This window comes from Bison bison, unplaced genomic scaffold (assembly GCF_000754665.1).
Source record: "Bison bison bison isolate TAMUID 2011002044 unplaced genomic scaffold, Bison_UMD1.0 scf7180017864471, whole genome shotgun sequence".
NCBI lineage: Eukaryota > Metazoa > Chordata > Mammalia > Artiodactyla > Bovidae > Bison > Bison bison.
The window spans coordinates 23764231-23780170 of NW_011495032.1; the positions used below are offsets into that span (position 1 = coordinate 23764231).

Sequence of the window (15940 nt, forward strand, 5' to 3'; positions counted from 1 at the left end):
TTATTGAAGTACAGTTGATTTAAAATGGTGTGTTAGTTTCAGGTACACAGCAAAGTGATTCTGATTTTTTTTTCAGATTCTTTTCACATACAGGTTATTACAAAGTATTGAATATAGTTTCCTGTGCTATAAGTCCTTGTTGTTTATGTATTTTCTATGTATTAGTGTGTATCTGTTAATTCCAGACTCCTAATTTATCCTTCCCCCAACTTTTCCTTTTGGTAAACATAAGTAGTTATCTATTTCTGTGAGTCTATTTCAGTTTTGTAAATAAGTTCATTTGGTCTTTTTATTTTTGACCACCTAGGGTCTCCTAGAACCTTAACTGTGTATTAACTTACATCATGAATACTGCAGAAATAATTTTACATACTTATGGTCATACTAAGTTTCCCTTCACTGCACCTGGCTTGCTGGCAAGGATGCCCCTGAGGATACTCAGTATTTCCTCTACTATAGGTTAGTACCTATTTTCTTTTCATTTTTTTGGCCTAAAGTTACAGCATGTGGGATCTTAGTTCCCCAACTAGGGATGGGAATCTGTGCCCCCTGCATGGGGAGTGCAGAGTCCTAACCACTGGACCACCAGGGAAATAATAAGTTTATTTGTATAAATTTTTTTTTAATTTCTTGATGTAGATAATAAACTCTAAGAAAAACATCAATTAGTGTAAATTATTATATGTGCCATGTTACATTCAAAATTAATGATCCATGTAGTATCTTTCAGAAAACTGAATTTTGCAAATGTTTAAATTTTATTATGTTCAGAAACACAGATCTTACCAATATAATTACTTTTTATATGTCCCTCATCAGTTTTAACACTCAACATGGGTGATATTTTTTTAACCTTGAATGTTTAAATGATCATTGGTTACAATGACTATATAAAAATATGCCACCTAAGACATATATATATAGGTGTTCTACAATTATAGATTATAAGTCTTTTTATATTAATACAGACAACTACATTTTGCCAGGCAGTTAATTATTAGCCCTTTGCTCTTAACTTTTTGGTATTCTCAAGCTTTCATATACTTATGGGACGCCTTAATTTTAAAGTGCTTTCACATGTTATTTCCTTGCCTCAAAACTGTCAAAACTGATGATCCCTCATGCCACAGGATCTAACTATAGTTCTCTGAAACTCAGTAATTCATGTGTAATTAGTATAAGTGGTAACCTGGGTAAGAAAAATATTAGAACAGGTCATTCTTAACAATTTTATACAAATAATTTTCTCTAGTACAAACAATATTTTTCTTCTACATATAGTGCAAAACTCTTATTTTCAATAAATTCAGAATATTTCTGTGCAACTTAAGTCACTCACTTAACAAAAGAAGTAAATGTTAAGAACCTGTGCTAGATGTTGTGGGAAGTAATCTAAGACAGGGTTTCTATAAGCTTAGAACCTAGCTAAGAACAGAAGACATGTGAGTATGAAAAAACTAATGACTTTAAGTATGCTTGAATATGTAATATAAAATGACATTCCTCATCATTCTTTTAGTGAAAGCAATGGGGTGATAACTGTGGGAAATGTGGTTAAACACACTTTCTTAGAAAAGATGAATAAATCAGAAAAGCAACATACCTAATTTAGCCATCTTTTCAGGGTGTTTTCTATTCTGAAAAGGATAAACTTTATTCCCACCATCTGTAGCAGAGCCATTTTTCAAGGATTCTGAAAGAAAAAAATGCAACATAAAAAAAGAATGCAAGAAAAATGGGTGAGGTTAATTAACAGAAAAAAATGGTAAAATTTTACCTAAAAACTTAGGATATGTACCCCTCACTGTCTTGCATAAAGGTTCAACAATATGTGTTTATAAATAAAATGTTTAAAATACACAATAGACCATGATACTGTTTAAATTTTAAAACACAGAGAACATGTTATTCACAGATACACAAAAATACATTCAAAAACAGTCATATTATAGAAGTTCTCTTTCTCTCAACAAAGACCTTGACTTAATTTCATTCTTTAATTTTCCCTTTAAAAATAACAACTGCTAAAAGTGTCAACTGTCTAGTTAGGGGCACTTTTATGACAGTCTACCCTGCCTGCTAAGCCTACTGAGGGGTAGTGGTCATTTTTTGCATCATGTCATTTAACACTGGGAAAAAATCCAAAAGCAGTATCACTCAAGAAGTGACAAAAAGGTCAGGAGTAGTCACAATGACCACTTATAAGTCAAGTATGAGACAGTAGAAGACATGTACATTAGGGAGGCAGGAGGCATAGACAGAACAGAACTGACGCACAGAGATGACATGAGGGAGGCCGGAAGATCCAAGGTAGCAAAAACCCTGCTCCTAGATCCAATGTCCCTAGTGCCCAACAGTACTGACTTTGTTCCTTGATCTTAATTTTTTTTAAAGTCAACTTAAGTAGGTCCGTGCTCCTTGCACTGTAATCTGTGCTCTTTGAGTCTTAAGTAAATTATAATTCAAGCCTAACATTTTTAAGTAAATTATAACTTACTTAAATTTTAAGTAAACATTTTTAAGTAAATTATAATTTAAGCCTAACATTTTTAAGCATAATCTGGCAGGAATCTGGCTTAGGTATAAAAAAACATAACATTAGCATGCCTAGTTGGAATACATTACTTCTTGGAATAATCCTTCTATCTATTTCTGTAAAGATGATCAAGGTAATAATAAAGTGACTTGTTTTATGAAATTATTTCAAATTAGTTAAAAGTACAAATACCTTTTAAAAAATATATTTAGAGTGCTAGGTCAATAGATTCTATCTTTCTTAAAGTAAGAACAAGACTAGTTGTTTATTAAAAAGTCTATAGTAGAAACTCAGTGTTTCAATCTTTCCAGCTGCAGAGAAAGAATCTGAAGGAATGTTTTTCTGATGAGAATATAGCACGCCAGATAAAAAGTGTTTTGGAGGTGGACAATGGTGATGATAGCACAATATTATGAATATATTTAATATAATTGTACACTTAAATTGGTAAAGATGGTAAATATTGTTATTAATGTGTATTTTATAATTTAAAAAATTGAAAAAATTGTAGCAAAATGCTACCTAACCAACAGGACTACTTTTACATAACCTGCAAAGCAATTTCAGCTACCTGCAGAAATTTCAGGGTACATTCCCAACTCCACCACCCCTACCCTGCAAATACCTTGAACATCTTGTCCTAAAACTTCAACATAGTTATGATCTTTTAAAACTTCTTGGTCATCTTCCTCCAACTCATTTTCTGGCTTCTTTATTATTTTTTGTGTGTTGACCAAAAGCTGGGCTCGCTCCTTTTTTATTTTAGGTCCTATATAAACATTCAAAGAATTAGAACATGACAGGTATAAATTCTTTTAAATGTAAACATTACAGCTAAATAAATAAACTACACTATTTCATTGTCATTATTTAAAAGCTGAAAAAAAATTCGGTGTTTTCTCTTTGATTCAAGAGAAATCACAGTTTGTGTAAGTTGGTATAAGTTAAAAAAAAAAAACCTCGAAATTATATATTTTGGGGGCTCAAAATAACTATACATTTTCATTACAGTGGATGGTTATCTTATCACTTAACACCACTGCTGAACATTTCATATGAGGTGAGGTTTTATTATTTTTGTTTAATTTTTTTTTAATGTTTGTTTTAATTTTTTAAATTTGTGTTTTCTGGATCTTAGTTCCCCAACCAGGGACTGAACCTGGGCCCCCTGCATTGCATGGTAGAATCTCAACCACTGGACCATCAGGGGAGTCCCCTATTTTTAATACATTTTTAATAGAATAAACTAAAAATTAAGGTAGTATTTATTTGCAGTCTTACTAAATCAAATACTTTGTGCTATATTTTCAAAATAGACGATTAGATTTTGAAAAGTGAAATACATAATCATTAAATAAACATCCCTTCCATTGTATAATTATTTAGTACCTCCTTCTCTATCAAGAATGTGATTAAGAACATCATCATCTCCCACAAATTGAACTTTCAGCATCTTGTCTGCCTTTAATTCCAGCGTGCTCGTCATTGCTAACCTAAACAGAAGCAATAAAGTACTCAAAAGTGATGAAAAATTCATATCAACAGACAAACATTCACATAATGAATCCATATATTTGCATAATATTTTTAAAGTCTGTAAGTATGAAGGACACATTCATTATTGTATCAATATTATGTTTTTGATAATAAGTAACTCAATTCTTTATCTGAAAAATGGAAGAGATGACAAAGTGCCTGAGATTAGGAAAAAGCCAAGCCCAATCAAGGCAACTGAAATATGATGACAGGAAAACAATTCTGTGGGTAAAAAAACTCTAACCAATTTATAGGATAACAACAGAAGGGGGAAGATTAATACATGAGCTTAGAAAAAGAGCAGCCAAATAAGGAATGATACTTTGGTGGATTTTAATATCTGTTCACTAGAAAGATACAGTCTATTGGGGGAAGCCTGTGTACATCACTGTGTCCAAACCTGGATCAAATAATCCTCAAGGACCTCCCTTTACTATTAAATTGCATGTTCCCCAAACAACTTTATAATTATGAATATGGCTTTCTAGGTATCTCAGTAACTAAACAGTAAACATGAATCCTTCCAATACTTTATAGTCAGTTCTTCACTGAATAAATTTCAGAGTTTGGCAGGCAAAAGTTTGATCAACTCTTACTTCGTTGACAAAATTTAGTTTCAGAACTTAAAATGCTACTTATTGCCTGAAACAAATTAATAACTCCACCTAGCTGCAGTTAATCAGCAGTTTACTCAAAAAAAGACTTTTTTCTCTCTTGTCTCTGATAAATCCTATTTATATGCTTTTCCCTGACAAAAGGATCACACTGCTGTGTCCCCCATGAGTCAGTTCTTTGCATGCAGATAACTGCCGTCTATGGGGTTGCACAGAGTTGGACATGACTGAAGTGACTTAGCAGCAGCAGCAACTTACTAAATATTGCCAAGTTTTCTTTTGTAACTAGCACACTTAAATGATTTTGTCTCAGTTTTCATTTACCTTTAAAGGTACTACATATTCTTCAGCTGGAAAATTCAAGTACAGTCACCTGTTTTGGGAAAAAGACCTCAGTCAGGCCAGCAAACAGGAAAATGAGAGCAACCAAAGAAGTTCATGAGTTTTTACAAACAAGATGAATACAGGCAAATCTTACAAAGCCAAAGTTACTATGACGGCATAGTAAAGGGCAAAATGACCATTACCATTTTGGCCAGGAAGCCTCGGAGACTGAGGAGATCTAAATTGCAGGAGCAGGTGGTGAAGAGAGGCCAAAATTTTGAGTAATTACTATGTGCTAGACAAAATTTTGAATATTCTATATGTATTCCCATTTCATCCTCCTAACAATTCTATTAGGATCATACTTCGTGTACAAAGATAATAAGGTTGGAGACAGATGGGCCCCCAGGCTGGACAGCTGGTATTTGTCAAATGGAGTAAAACTGAAGTTTTGTCCTAAGCCAAACAAGAACAATACCTGATCTCTTTCTCCATCGAAATGGAGCAAATAAACCAGCAGTGGGGAATTTGTTACAACAGAAATGGAAAATGTGATTTTTTTAATGCTAACAAGGGAAACGAAGTAAACGGCTATAAAAACCCCCAAGAATAGGTCCGTGGGAGTTAAGCAATCCTGGTTTTACTTCAGCTGTTTCTAATCTATAGTGCCCATAACAAGCCTTGTCCTTCACAAAGTAATTCCTTAGTTACTCTCTATGTGAATTATATCTTGCACCTGGCCTCCCCGCCTCCTGCCAACATCCTTGTAACACTCCCTTGTAGCATTCTTCATTTCAGAAAGGTCATAAGCTGATAACCTTGGAGGACCAGATCCAGTGTTGAGGCCATTTGAAACTTTGCAGAAGAATGCAAGACTGCCTTAATCCTTATCACATACCCCTGACCATGAGCCCTGAAGACCTCTCCTTATTCCCCAGAGAAGGGGGTACAGTTGTTGAGATGTTTCCTCTTTGCCTGGCAAAGAAATAAAGCTATACTCTTTCATTCAAAATTCTGTCTCCGTATTTCTATTTGACATTGGTGTACAGAAAGCTAGTATTTTGGCAACAATAATATTTCACCTATAATTTATATGACCATAGTAATGGTAGAGACCTAGTAAACATGGAAGAGATCAAGAAGAGACAGAAAGAATACACAGAAGAACTGTACAAAAAACATCTTAATGACCTAGATAACTACGATGATGTGATCAGCCACCCAGAGCCAGACATTCTGGAATGTGAAGTCAAGTAGGCCTTAAGAATTACTGCTGTCAATAAAGCTAATGGATGCGATGGAATTCCAGTAGAGCTATTCAAAACCCTAAAGAATGATGCTATCAAAGTGTTGTACTCAGTATGTCAGGAAATCTGTAAGACCCAGCAGTGGCCACAGGTCTGGAAAAGGTCAATCCTCATTCCAGTTCCCAAGAAGGGTAGTACTAAAGAATGTTCAAATCATCGGACAATTGCACTCATCTCCCAAGCTAGTAAAAAAAAAAACAAGTGCTCAGTCGTGTACGACTCTGCAGCTCCATGGACTGTAGCCCACCAGGCTCCTCTGTCCATGGGATTTTTCCAGGCAAGAATACTAGAGTGGGTTGCCATTTCCTTCTCTAGGGGATCTTCTTGACTGAGGGATCAAACCCTGGTCTCTTGCATCTGCTGCATTAGCAGGTGGATACTTTACCACTAGTACCACCTGGGAAGCCCCCAAGCTAGTAAGGTCATGCTTAAAATGTTGCATGCTAGGCTTCAGCATTACATGAACCAAGAACTTCCAGATGTCCAAGCTGGGTTTAAAAAAGGCAGAGGAACCAGAGATCAAACTGCCAACGGATCATAGAGAAAGCAAGAGAATTCCAGAAAAACATCTACCTCTGTTTTATTGACTATGCTAAAGCATTTGACTATGCGGATCACAACAAACTGTGGAAAGCTCTTGAAGAGACGGGAATCCCAGACCATCTTACTTGTCTCCTGAGAAACCTGTAGCGGGTCAAGAAGCAACGGTTAGAACAGTATGGAACAACTGATTGGGTCAGGATTGAGAAAGGAATATGACAGGGCTGTCTGCTGTCACCCTGTTTATTTAACCTATATCCTGAGCACATGTTGGGCTGGATGAGTTACAAGCTGGAATTAAGACAGGCAGGAGAAACATCAACAACTTCAGATATGTGGATGATACCACTCTAACGGCAGCAAGCAGAGAGGAACTAAAGAGCCTCTTGATGAGAGTGAAGGAGAATGAAAGAGCTGCCTTAAAACTAAATATTGAAAAAACTAAGACATAGCATCCAATCCCATTACTTCATGGCAAACAGAAGGGGAAAAGATGGAAGTAGTGACAGATTTCCTCTTCCTAGGTACTAAAATTACTGCAGATGGTGACTGCACCCATGAAATCAGAAGACAATTGCTTCTTGGCAGGAAAGCTATGACAAACCTAGACATTATGTTGAAAAGCAGAGACATTACTCTGCTGACAAAGGTCTGCAGAGTCAAGGCTATGGTCTTCCCAGTAGTCACCTATGGCTGTGAGAGCTGGACTGTAAAGAAGGCAGAGTGCCAAAGAATTGATGCCTTTGAACTGTTGGTGCTGGAGAAGACTTCTGAGAGTTCCTCAGATGGCAAGGAGATCAAACCAGTCAATCTTAAATACTCAATGGAAGGACTGATACCGAAGCTCCAGTATTTTGGTCACCTGATGTGAACAGCTGACTCACTGGAAAAGTCCCTGATGCTGGGAAAGACTGAGGGCAGAAGGAGAAAAGGGCATCAGAGGATGAGATGGCTGGATGGCCTCACTGATGCAATGGACATAAACTTGGGCAAACTTCAGATGGTGAGGGACAGGGAGGCCTAGTGAGCTGCAGTCCATGGGGGTCACAAAGAGTTGGATATGACTGGGCAACTGAACAACATCAATACAGAGTTTGGCAACAATAATATTTCACCTATAATTTATATGGCCATTGCCAGTAGAACATATTCTTTTGTTCTTTGCCAACTTTCTAGTCATAATACTGCTTCTTAGTATGGGGAATTGGATGTATTAGAGAAAAAGTTTAATGCATCTATGTGACATTTATATAAAATTAAGAAATATTTTCTTTTATCTGTACAAAATAGCTTTCTGAGGGGCTGTTTGTCAGGCATTGTATAAGGCACTTTTATGCACACCAGATCAGTAAATCCTCAGACTCCCTGAGGTAGTTAAAATATATATAACTCCCCCAATTTACAGATGAGTTAACTGAGGTTAAATATTAAATAACTCACTAAAATTCACACAATTAGAAAGTGTATTAGGGCCGAAACCTAAGTCTGACTAATTCCAAAGACCCAGATCATTTTATTAAATGACACACTTCTCCTGCCATTAAATACAAACCTGTTATCCTAAATGCTTGTCTTGACCTCTGGAAACTATTCACAACATGTGTAGTCATTTTTCCACACAGTGGTTCAAATATCCAAGGACTGCTACAGTTCCTCTAGGTTTCCAATTCACTATGTTAAACATCGGAGAAGGCACTGGCGACCCACTCTGGTACTCTTGCCTGGAAACTCCCATGGACGGACGAGCCTGGTAGGCTGCAGTCCATGGGGTCGCTAGGAGTCGAACACGACTGAGCGACTTCACTTTCAGTTTTCACTTTCATGCATTGGAGAAGGAAATGACAACCCACTCCAGTGTTCCTGCCTGGAGAATCCCAGGGACAGGGGAGCCTGGTGGGCTGCCATCTATGGGGTTGCACAGAGTGGAACACACCTGACGTGATTTAGCAGGTTAAACATCAGTTCTATCAAGCATGCTTTTAAGAGCAGCATTCTGTTGTTTAGTTGCTAAGGCATGTCCAGCTCTTTAAGACCCCATGAACTGCAGCAAGCCAGGCTTCCCTGTCCTTCACTATCTCCCCGAGTTTGCTCAAACTCATATCCATTGAGTCAGTGATGCCACTCAACCACCTATTCCTCTGTTGCCCCTCCTCCTCTTGCTCTCCGTCTTTCCCAGCACCAGAGTCTTTTCCAATGAGTTGGCTATGTTGTACAGAGGATTTGAAGCAATGACAATAAACAATGCAATAAAACAAATGATAAACTATAAATACTAATAGGGAATCTGGATCAGGGAAAATAAAAGAAAAAGAAAGCGAGAAATTAAAACCATACAAAGAATTTTTAGCTCTGAGCTTCCTCGCAATCAAAAGGATTAAAGGTCAGTTACATAAATCTTATTAGCAAAAGTTTAGTAGTTCCTTCAGCGGGGGGAGAAAAAGATTTTCAACAAAAATTTAAAAACAAATATTGTACATAACTGAACAGTCTAGTAAAGGCTATGGTTTTTCCAGTGGTCATGTATGGATGTGAGAGTTGGACTGTGAAGAAAGCTGAGCGCTGAAGAATTGATGCTTTTGAACTGTGCTGTTGGAGAAGACTCTTGAGAGCCACTTGGACAGCAAGGAGATCCAACCAGTCCATTCTGAAGGAGCCCTGGGATTTCTTTGGAAGGAATGATGCTAAAGCTGAAACTCCAGTACTTTGGCCACCTCATGCGAAGAGTTGACTCATTGGAAAAGACTGATGCTGGGAGGGATTGGGGGCAGGAGGAGAAGGGGATGACAGAGGATGAGATGGATGGATGGCATCACCGACTTGATGGACGTGAGTCTGAGTGAACTCTGGGAGTTGGTGATGGACAGGAAGGCCTGGCGTGCTGTGATTCATGGGGTCGCAAAGAGTCAGACGTGACTGAGCAACTGAACTGAACTGAACTGATCCCAAGCAGTTTCCCTGTGGTATTTAATGTAAGAATTGTCTGGGCAGAGGCAGCCTAACTCAGTCTTGTCTGTAGCCAAATGCATTTATACGAAATTCCCTTTTCTAGATTTTAAGGCATCTTATTATATAGGACAGAATCACAAAACTGAAATTTCTACAGAAACCTTGAAATAAACCTTTCCTTCCTTCTTCTCCACAATTTCTGAATACAAAAAACCCCAGTACAACCGAATAACATGAAATTATCTGGTGACCATTTACTCTTCAAGACCCTGTCCTGATGTTTACTTTAAGTGGATTTTTTTCAAAGGAGTTAACACCAAAAGAGCATTAACAGCTTACACTCTCCATTGAGAGTAGATAAAGCATTTGCTAAATTTTTTTAAAAACATAATCCTTTAAAAAATAGTGGTTTAGTGTTATTCACCAATTTTAATATCAGATAAACCTGGCTTCTGATCTTAAATCCACACAACTGTGTAACTTAGGACAAAGTTGATGATTAAATGGGATCATGTGCTTGGCCTATGAAAATGCTAGCCAAGTTCCTTATTACAGGTATTTTTACTTTAAGTTTCAACTTAACTGTGCAGATCTCTTGTACAACTCCATATCCCAAATAACATCTGATGAAAGTTCATATTTTATGGCAGGACGATTTAAACATAATTTAAATATAAAATTTTTCTTTACCTACTTGGGCCTCCTCCCTCCACTTTAATGTGTTGTGCATCTGCATTAACCAGACTTCTTTAGAAGATAACCTTCCTTCTTAGTCTTGTAAGGGGCCACAATGACCCATGACCCACTTATATGCTTCCTACATGTAGATTTGGATAGTGTAAATTGTCAATAATATGTCATTTAATTGAAGGTACAGCCCACAGTCTCAAATACATATAACTAAAAAACAAAAACAAAAAACACCCCACATAACTGTACTTGGACCTCTAACAGAACAGTTCTTACTGATTGATTTTCGTCAGCACATTAAAGAGAAACAGTGCTCAGTAAGAGCTGAATGATGTCCATGTAATGTGCAGGGCCATCACACAAAGGTGTGGGCCCATGCTATTTTTCTTCAGATTGCAATTTAGCTAGAGGAAGGTGTAGTGGATTTCAGATGTAAAGCGAAAAGTAATGCATCAGCATCCTTTTAACTTAAAAAGCTCTACCAAAGGAGCCTGGTTTTGCAACTGCTTTACAACCCCTGGCCCAGGGTGACTGTGTTCAGTTAGGATTCATTTGGTGCTTCCAGGGTGGTATGACATCAAAGCGTTCCCGCTCCAGTGGTACTTTTGGAACAAGATTCCTTCCTCTTCAGCCCTCACTGTACCTGCTCCTGTCCCAGGACACCTTACTACTTTCTTTACGGAATTTTACAGTTCTCTCTGCAAGCAGAAGGCTCCTCATGCCGGGAAACAGATATTCTGGTAACAGACATCCTCTGAACACTAGACCCATCACTGCTGGAAGAGGAACGGTCTTTAAAGAGGGAGCCTTTCACCCCAACAAGTATATACTGATTTCGCTCTGGGCCTAGGCAGTCTGGGGAGAGCAGAGAGGGAGGCGCAGCCACCTCGCCCAGGGTGCTCAGGCGAAGGCTGGGGACTGGGTGCACCTGGACTCACCTCAGAAGCCCTGAGCAAAGCAGGAGAGGGAGGCAGGCTGTCCTGCCGCCCCACTACGCACCGCCAGGTCTCCACCAGGAGCGGCTGCAGCCGCCTCGTGCCAGCCGGACGTTACCCGGCTGAATGGCCGCCGCTGGGAAGAACGCTTCAGCCCTAGCAAGAATGCCAAATTCTTGTAGGCAGTGCAGGAGCAGAACCGCAGGGTCGCAGGTTCGACCTGGAGAGCTCCGGGAGCCAGAAGGGGGGGGATGGGAAACTTCCCTGCGGCACACCAAATCTCCCGCCCTGCTCAGGAGGCGGAGCCCCATGTAGCCAATAGCACGTAGAGTCGGCTGAGAGCGACCGTTCTGCTCACCAGTCAACGCGGGTCTGATGGCCTCGCCCACAAGAACACTGAGGAAAACGAATCCCCAAGCTCTGAGTTCTGGGGTTTGCTTTTGCTCTTTCCGTTTCCGGGGAAGGGAGTAGGAAGCACTGCTTAGATTTGAGGAAATTGAGTGAGCTCTGTACAAACGCAGTCTTCAAAGTGTCATTGGTTTCTCTGGATACTTTCTTTTGAGGGAAAAGATAATGGAATGAATTTGGGTTTATTTATTTTTAAACTTAACCTCATTTGGCGTGAAAGGTAGGACCCCGTGCATCTCAGGGATTTGGGGTAGGGAGGAGGGGAGCAGTGCTCTCTGGTATGAAGAGAATTAGGGTTGGGGCACTGCTGATAGGACGAAGAGAGGAGGAAAATGGAAGGAATGGACGCAGAGAGAACTAATGAGGAAAAAGGTAATGAAGAAGAAAAGGAGTGAACCTGCTGGAATAACAGTATTACCCTCTAACTACGATTTCATTTTGATTCATTCATTCATTCAAAACAAAACCTGCATACCAGATAATAACGTTACACTATGCTAGCGGAGCCTGCTCTCTGTGCTCACAGTAGCCCTTATAGAAGATACTGAATATATGGGGAAAAATGCTGCGATTTTGGAAAGCCCAGTGTTTATCAAACCACTGGCAGAATTATCTAATTAAAGGAGAGGATTCAGAAAAAAATTTCGTTGGAGGAAGAAATATTTAAACGGAAACCTGCGGACTGAATAGATTTAAGCCAGACAAAAGGAGGGGTAAAGTTTTCCAGGTGGAAGGCCCAAATCAACATAGTGGGTATATAACGGGTCAAGAGGCAAGCCCCGAAGTTGAATCTGCTTTTCTGAGGGCTTTGGCCCTTAGGGCACTAGTCACATTTGTATTGAAAGATCATTCTGGATAAAGGTAGTAAAGAATGGAGCCGAGGGAAGGAAGAGACAGAGTTACATCATTTTGGAAACTGTTTAGGAAATCTGATTGGGAAAGAGAAATAGTCATAGCCTGGATACCTACCTTAGTATTCCATTTTGGTTAGCAGAATTTAAGAAAACAAAAGAGAAATTAATTTTCTCTACATTGGAATCAAAAACAGAATTTGGGGGTTGAGTTGGGAGAAGGAACATAGTCAACAGTTAACACTGAAGTGCTTGAAGAGTTCTTAAAAATGTGAAGATCTGATAATACTCCTCAACTAATAAGTTATGTTTCTATGATGGAAACTTTCTCCCTCTCAAATCTTCACTGCTGCTGCTGCTGCTGCTGCTAAGTCGCTTCAGTCGTGTCCGACTCTGTGCAACCCCATAGACGGCAGCCCACCAGGCTTCCCCATCCCTGGGATTCTCCAGGCAAGAGTACTGGCGTGGGTTGCCATTTCCTTCTCCAATGCATGAAAGTGAAAAGTGAAAGTGAAGTCACTCAGTCGTGTCCGACTCTTTGTGACCCCATGCACTGCAGCCTACCAAGGCTCCTCCGTCCATGGGATTTTCTAGGCAAAAGTACTGGAGTGGGGTGCCATTGCCTTCTCTGCAAATCTTCACTAGTCTTCTGCAGACTTAGTGTGAGTGGTGGGTTTTAATTGTTTTTATGGTATATGTGTGGGAAATGGGACTTCTCAGGTGGCATGGTTGGTAAAGAATCAGCTTGCAAATGCAGGAGATGCAAGAGACTTGGATTCAATCCTCGGGTCAGCAAAATCTGGAGTAGGAAACAGCATCCCACTCCAGTATTCTTGCTTGGGAAAATCTCATGGACAGAAGAGCCTGGTTGGCTACAGTCCACACATCACAGAGTCGGACATGACTGAGCACACTCAAACGCATATGTGGGAAAGAGAAGGAGCTGAGTTTCCCTTCTAGATTGGTACTGGGATAGATAAAAACAAAGGGTCATACCATTCAGAATGGAGATCTAGAAGTCAGGAGTGGCAGGAAGTTGAAGATAGAGATGATTATAAAATGGCAATTTCCTCATGTATTCCACACACAGTTTGGGTAGAACATTAGACCTTCCCAAGAGGAAGATAAGACCAAGCCAATTTTGAATACATCTTAAGTGGGTAGAGATGCCAGCAGCTAATTGGGTTATAGTTTGAAATTTATGGCCAGGTTTTAGAAGTCTCTGAATTTAAAAATCTTTTTTTTTTTTTAGTTGTTTCCTAATATCCTTTTTCTGTTCCAGAATTCCATGCAGAATACCACATTACATTTAGTGATTTTGTTGTTTTAGGCTCCTCCTGGCTGTGACAGAATCTTAGACTTTTCTTGGTTTTACTGACCTTGACAGTTTTGAGGAATACATTGTAGTCATGTATTTTGTAGAATATCCCTCTACTGGGATTAATCAGATGTTTTCTCTTATGAGTAGATGGGGTTTATGGGTTTGGGGGAGGAAGATCCCAGAGATAAAGTACAATTTTCATCACATCATATCAAGGATACATACACTATGCACCATTGTTAACTGTAATCAACTGGCTGAGGCAGTATTTGTCAGACTCCTCTACTGGAAAGGTACTCTGTTTCCCATCCCATGCTGTCCTCATTGGAGGAAGTCCCTGAGGAATGAGGAGTTACGGTCCATCTCCTTGAGATAAATTATTTGAAATTCTTCTGCAAGAGAGATCTGTCTATTCTCCATTTATTTATTTACTTATGCAATCAGTTCTTATATCAGTAAGAATACATGCGTGTTCTTAAAATTCTTAAAATTCTAAAAATCTTTAGAATTTGACTGAAGAATCTGCCTGCAATGCAGGAGACCCAAGTTCGACCCCTGGGTTGAGAAGATCCCCTGGAGAAGGAAATGGTAACCCATTCCAGTAATCTTCTCTGGAGAATTCCATGGACAGAGCAGCTTGGCGGGCTATAATCCTTTGGGTCGCAAAAAGTTGGATACGACTGAGCGACTAACACTTTCACTTTTCAGAATTTGATTAAAGATGGTGAATTGAATACTGTTTTGAAATGCCACTAAAAAAAACAGAGTCAAAGGAAAATTTTAAATATAAACATACAAACAGGAAAAGAAGTTAAATAATTTAATAAAAGTTTGGAAGATGTATAGTGATCAGGCAAAGCAGAGTAAGCTGAAATGCGGGCCAGGAAAGGATGATGACAGTGTCTATTCCTGTCATAGAACTCCAGTTAGTCTCAGCAATTAGTCTGTCAGTTCAGTTCAATTCAGTCGCTCAGTCATGTCCGACTCTGCAACCCCATGAATCGCAGCACGCCAGGCCTCCCTGTCCATCACCAACTCCTGGAGTTCACTCAGACTCATGTCCATCGAGTCAGTGATGCCATCCAGCCATCTCATCGTTTGTCGTCCCCTTCTCCTCCTGCCCCCAATCCCTCCCAGCATCAGAGTCTTTTCCAATGAGTCAACTCTTCGCACGAGGTGGCCAAAGTACTGGAGTTTCAGCTTTAGCATCATTCCCTCCAAAGAAATCCCAGGGCTGATCTCCTTCAGAATGAACTGGTTATAGGAACCTTTAAAGTCAGAAGAGCAGACTGGAACTGAGAGCCGGAGGACTGGTGAAAGTCTGAAACAAGGACCAATTAGATCCTAGATCTCTTGTCATACTGAGCATAACAGCAGGAGTTTACAAGGTGAACCAGAGGATCTGGACTCAACAGAGTAGAAATGAGAAGGCATACTGAATTTGGAAGGTGTATCTGGACAGATTATGTGGGACACTAGGAATCTCCTTGTTTGGCTCCCAGAACACTGGCAACTGTCTTTATTTAAACATTTCTTTTTCAGAAGACTAATCAGAAGAGGAGACCCCAATTGAAAAAGCCAGTTCATCTACTGATCCACCTTGAAACCCACCAGCTGATAATCCCTGCCCCCGCAGGCAGAGTTTCCAGTCAATTCTGGCTTCACCAACTTTTGAATAAAGCCTCAACTCTGAAAGAAACAAAACAAATAGACCAGGAGCAAAAAGACTATTTGGGAATCAGAAGATTTATTCCAAACTGTAATTAAGAATACCTCAGAGACAAAAATTTATATCTGTAAAAGAAGGAATATAAAAAGGAATGTCGGTCATCAAATTTAGATTCTAGAGAAAAAATAAAGTTTTAATTAATATTTAGACAGCAGATTGCAGCATCAAGATGTCAGCTGCACATTTTTCTTCACCAATGATCT

The 15940-nt window shown here is 39.2% G+C and overlaps 1 protein-coding gene across 1 annotated transcript in view; it reads right to left on the minus strand.

Annotated features, from left to right (window-relative positions):
• Nucleotides 1-11707, minus strand: part of ORC2 (origin recognition complex, subunit 2) — a 37685-nt gene extending 25978 nt beyond the window's left edge. The window contains exons 1-5 of the mRNA XM_010860955.1: nucleotides 11432-11707; nucleotides 5011-5059; nucleotides 3926-4029; nucleotides 3162-3305; nucleotides 1604-1693 (exon numbers count right to left, since the gene is read on the minus strand). Coding sequence (XP_010859257.1) covers nucleotides 1604-1693; nucleotides 3162-3305; nucleotides 3926-4022 — 331 coding nt within the window. The 5' untranslated portion in view covers nucleotides 4023-4029; nucleotides 5011-5059; nucleotides 11432-11707. The remainder of the gene's footprint in view (nucleotides 1-1603; nucleotides 1694-3161; nucleotides 3306-3925; nucleotides 4030-5010; nucleotides 5060-11431) is intronic.
• Nucleotides 11708-15940: the final 4233 nt, after the last annotated feature.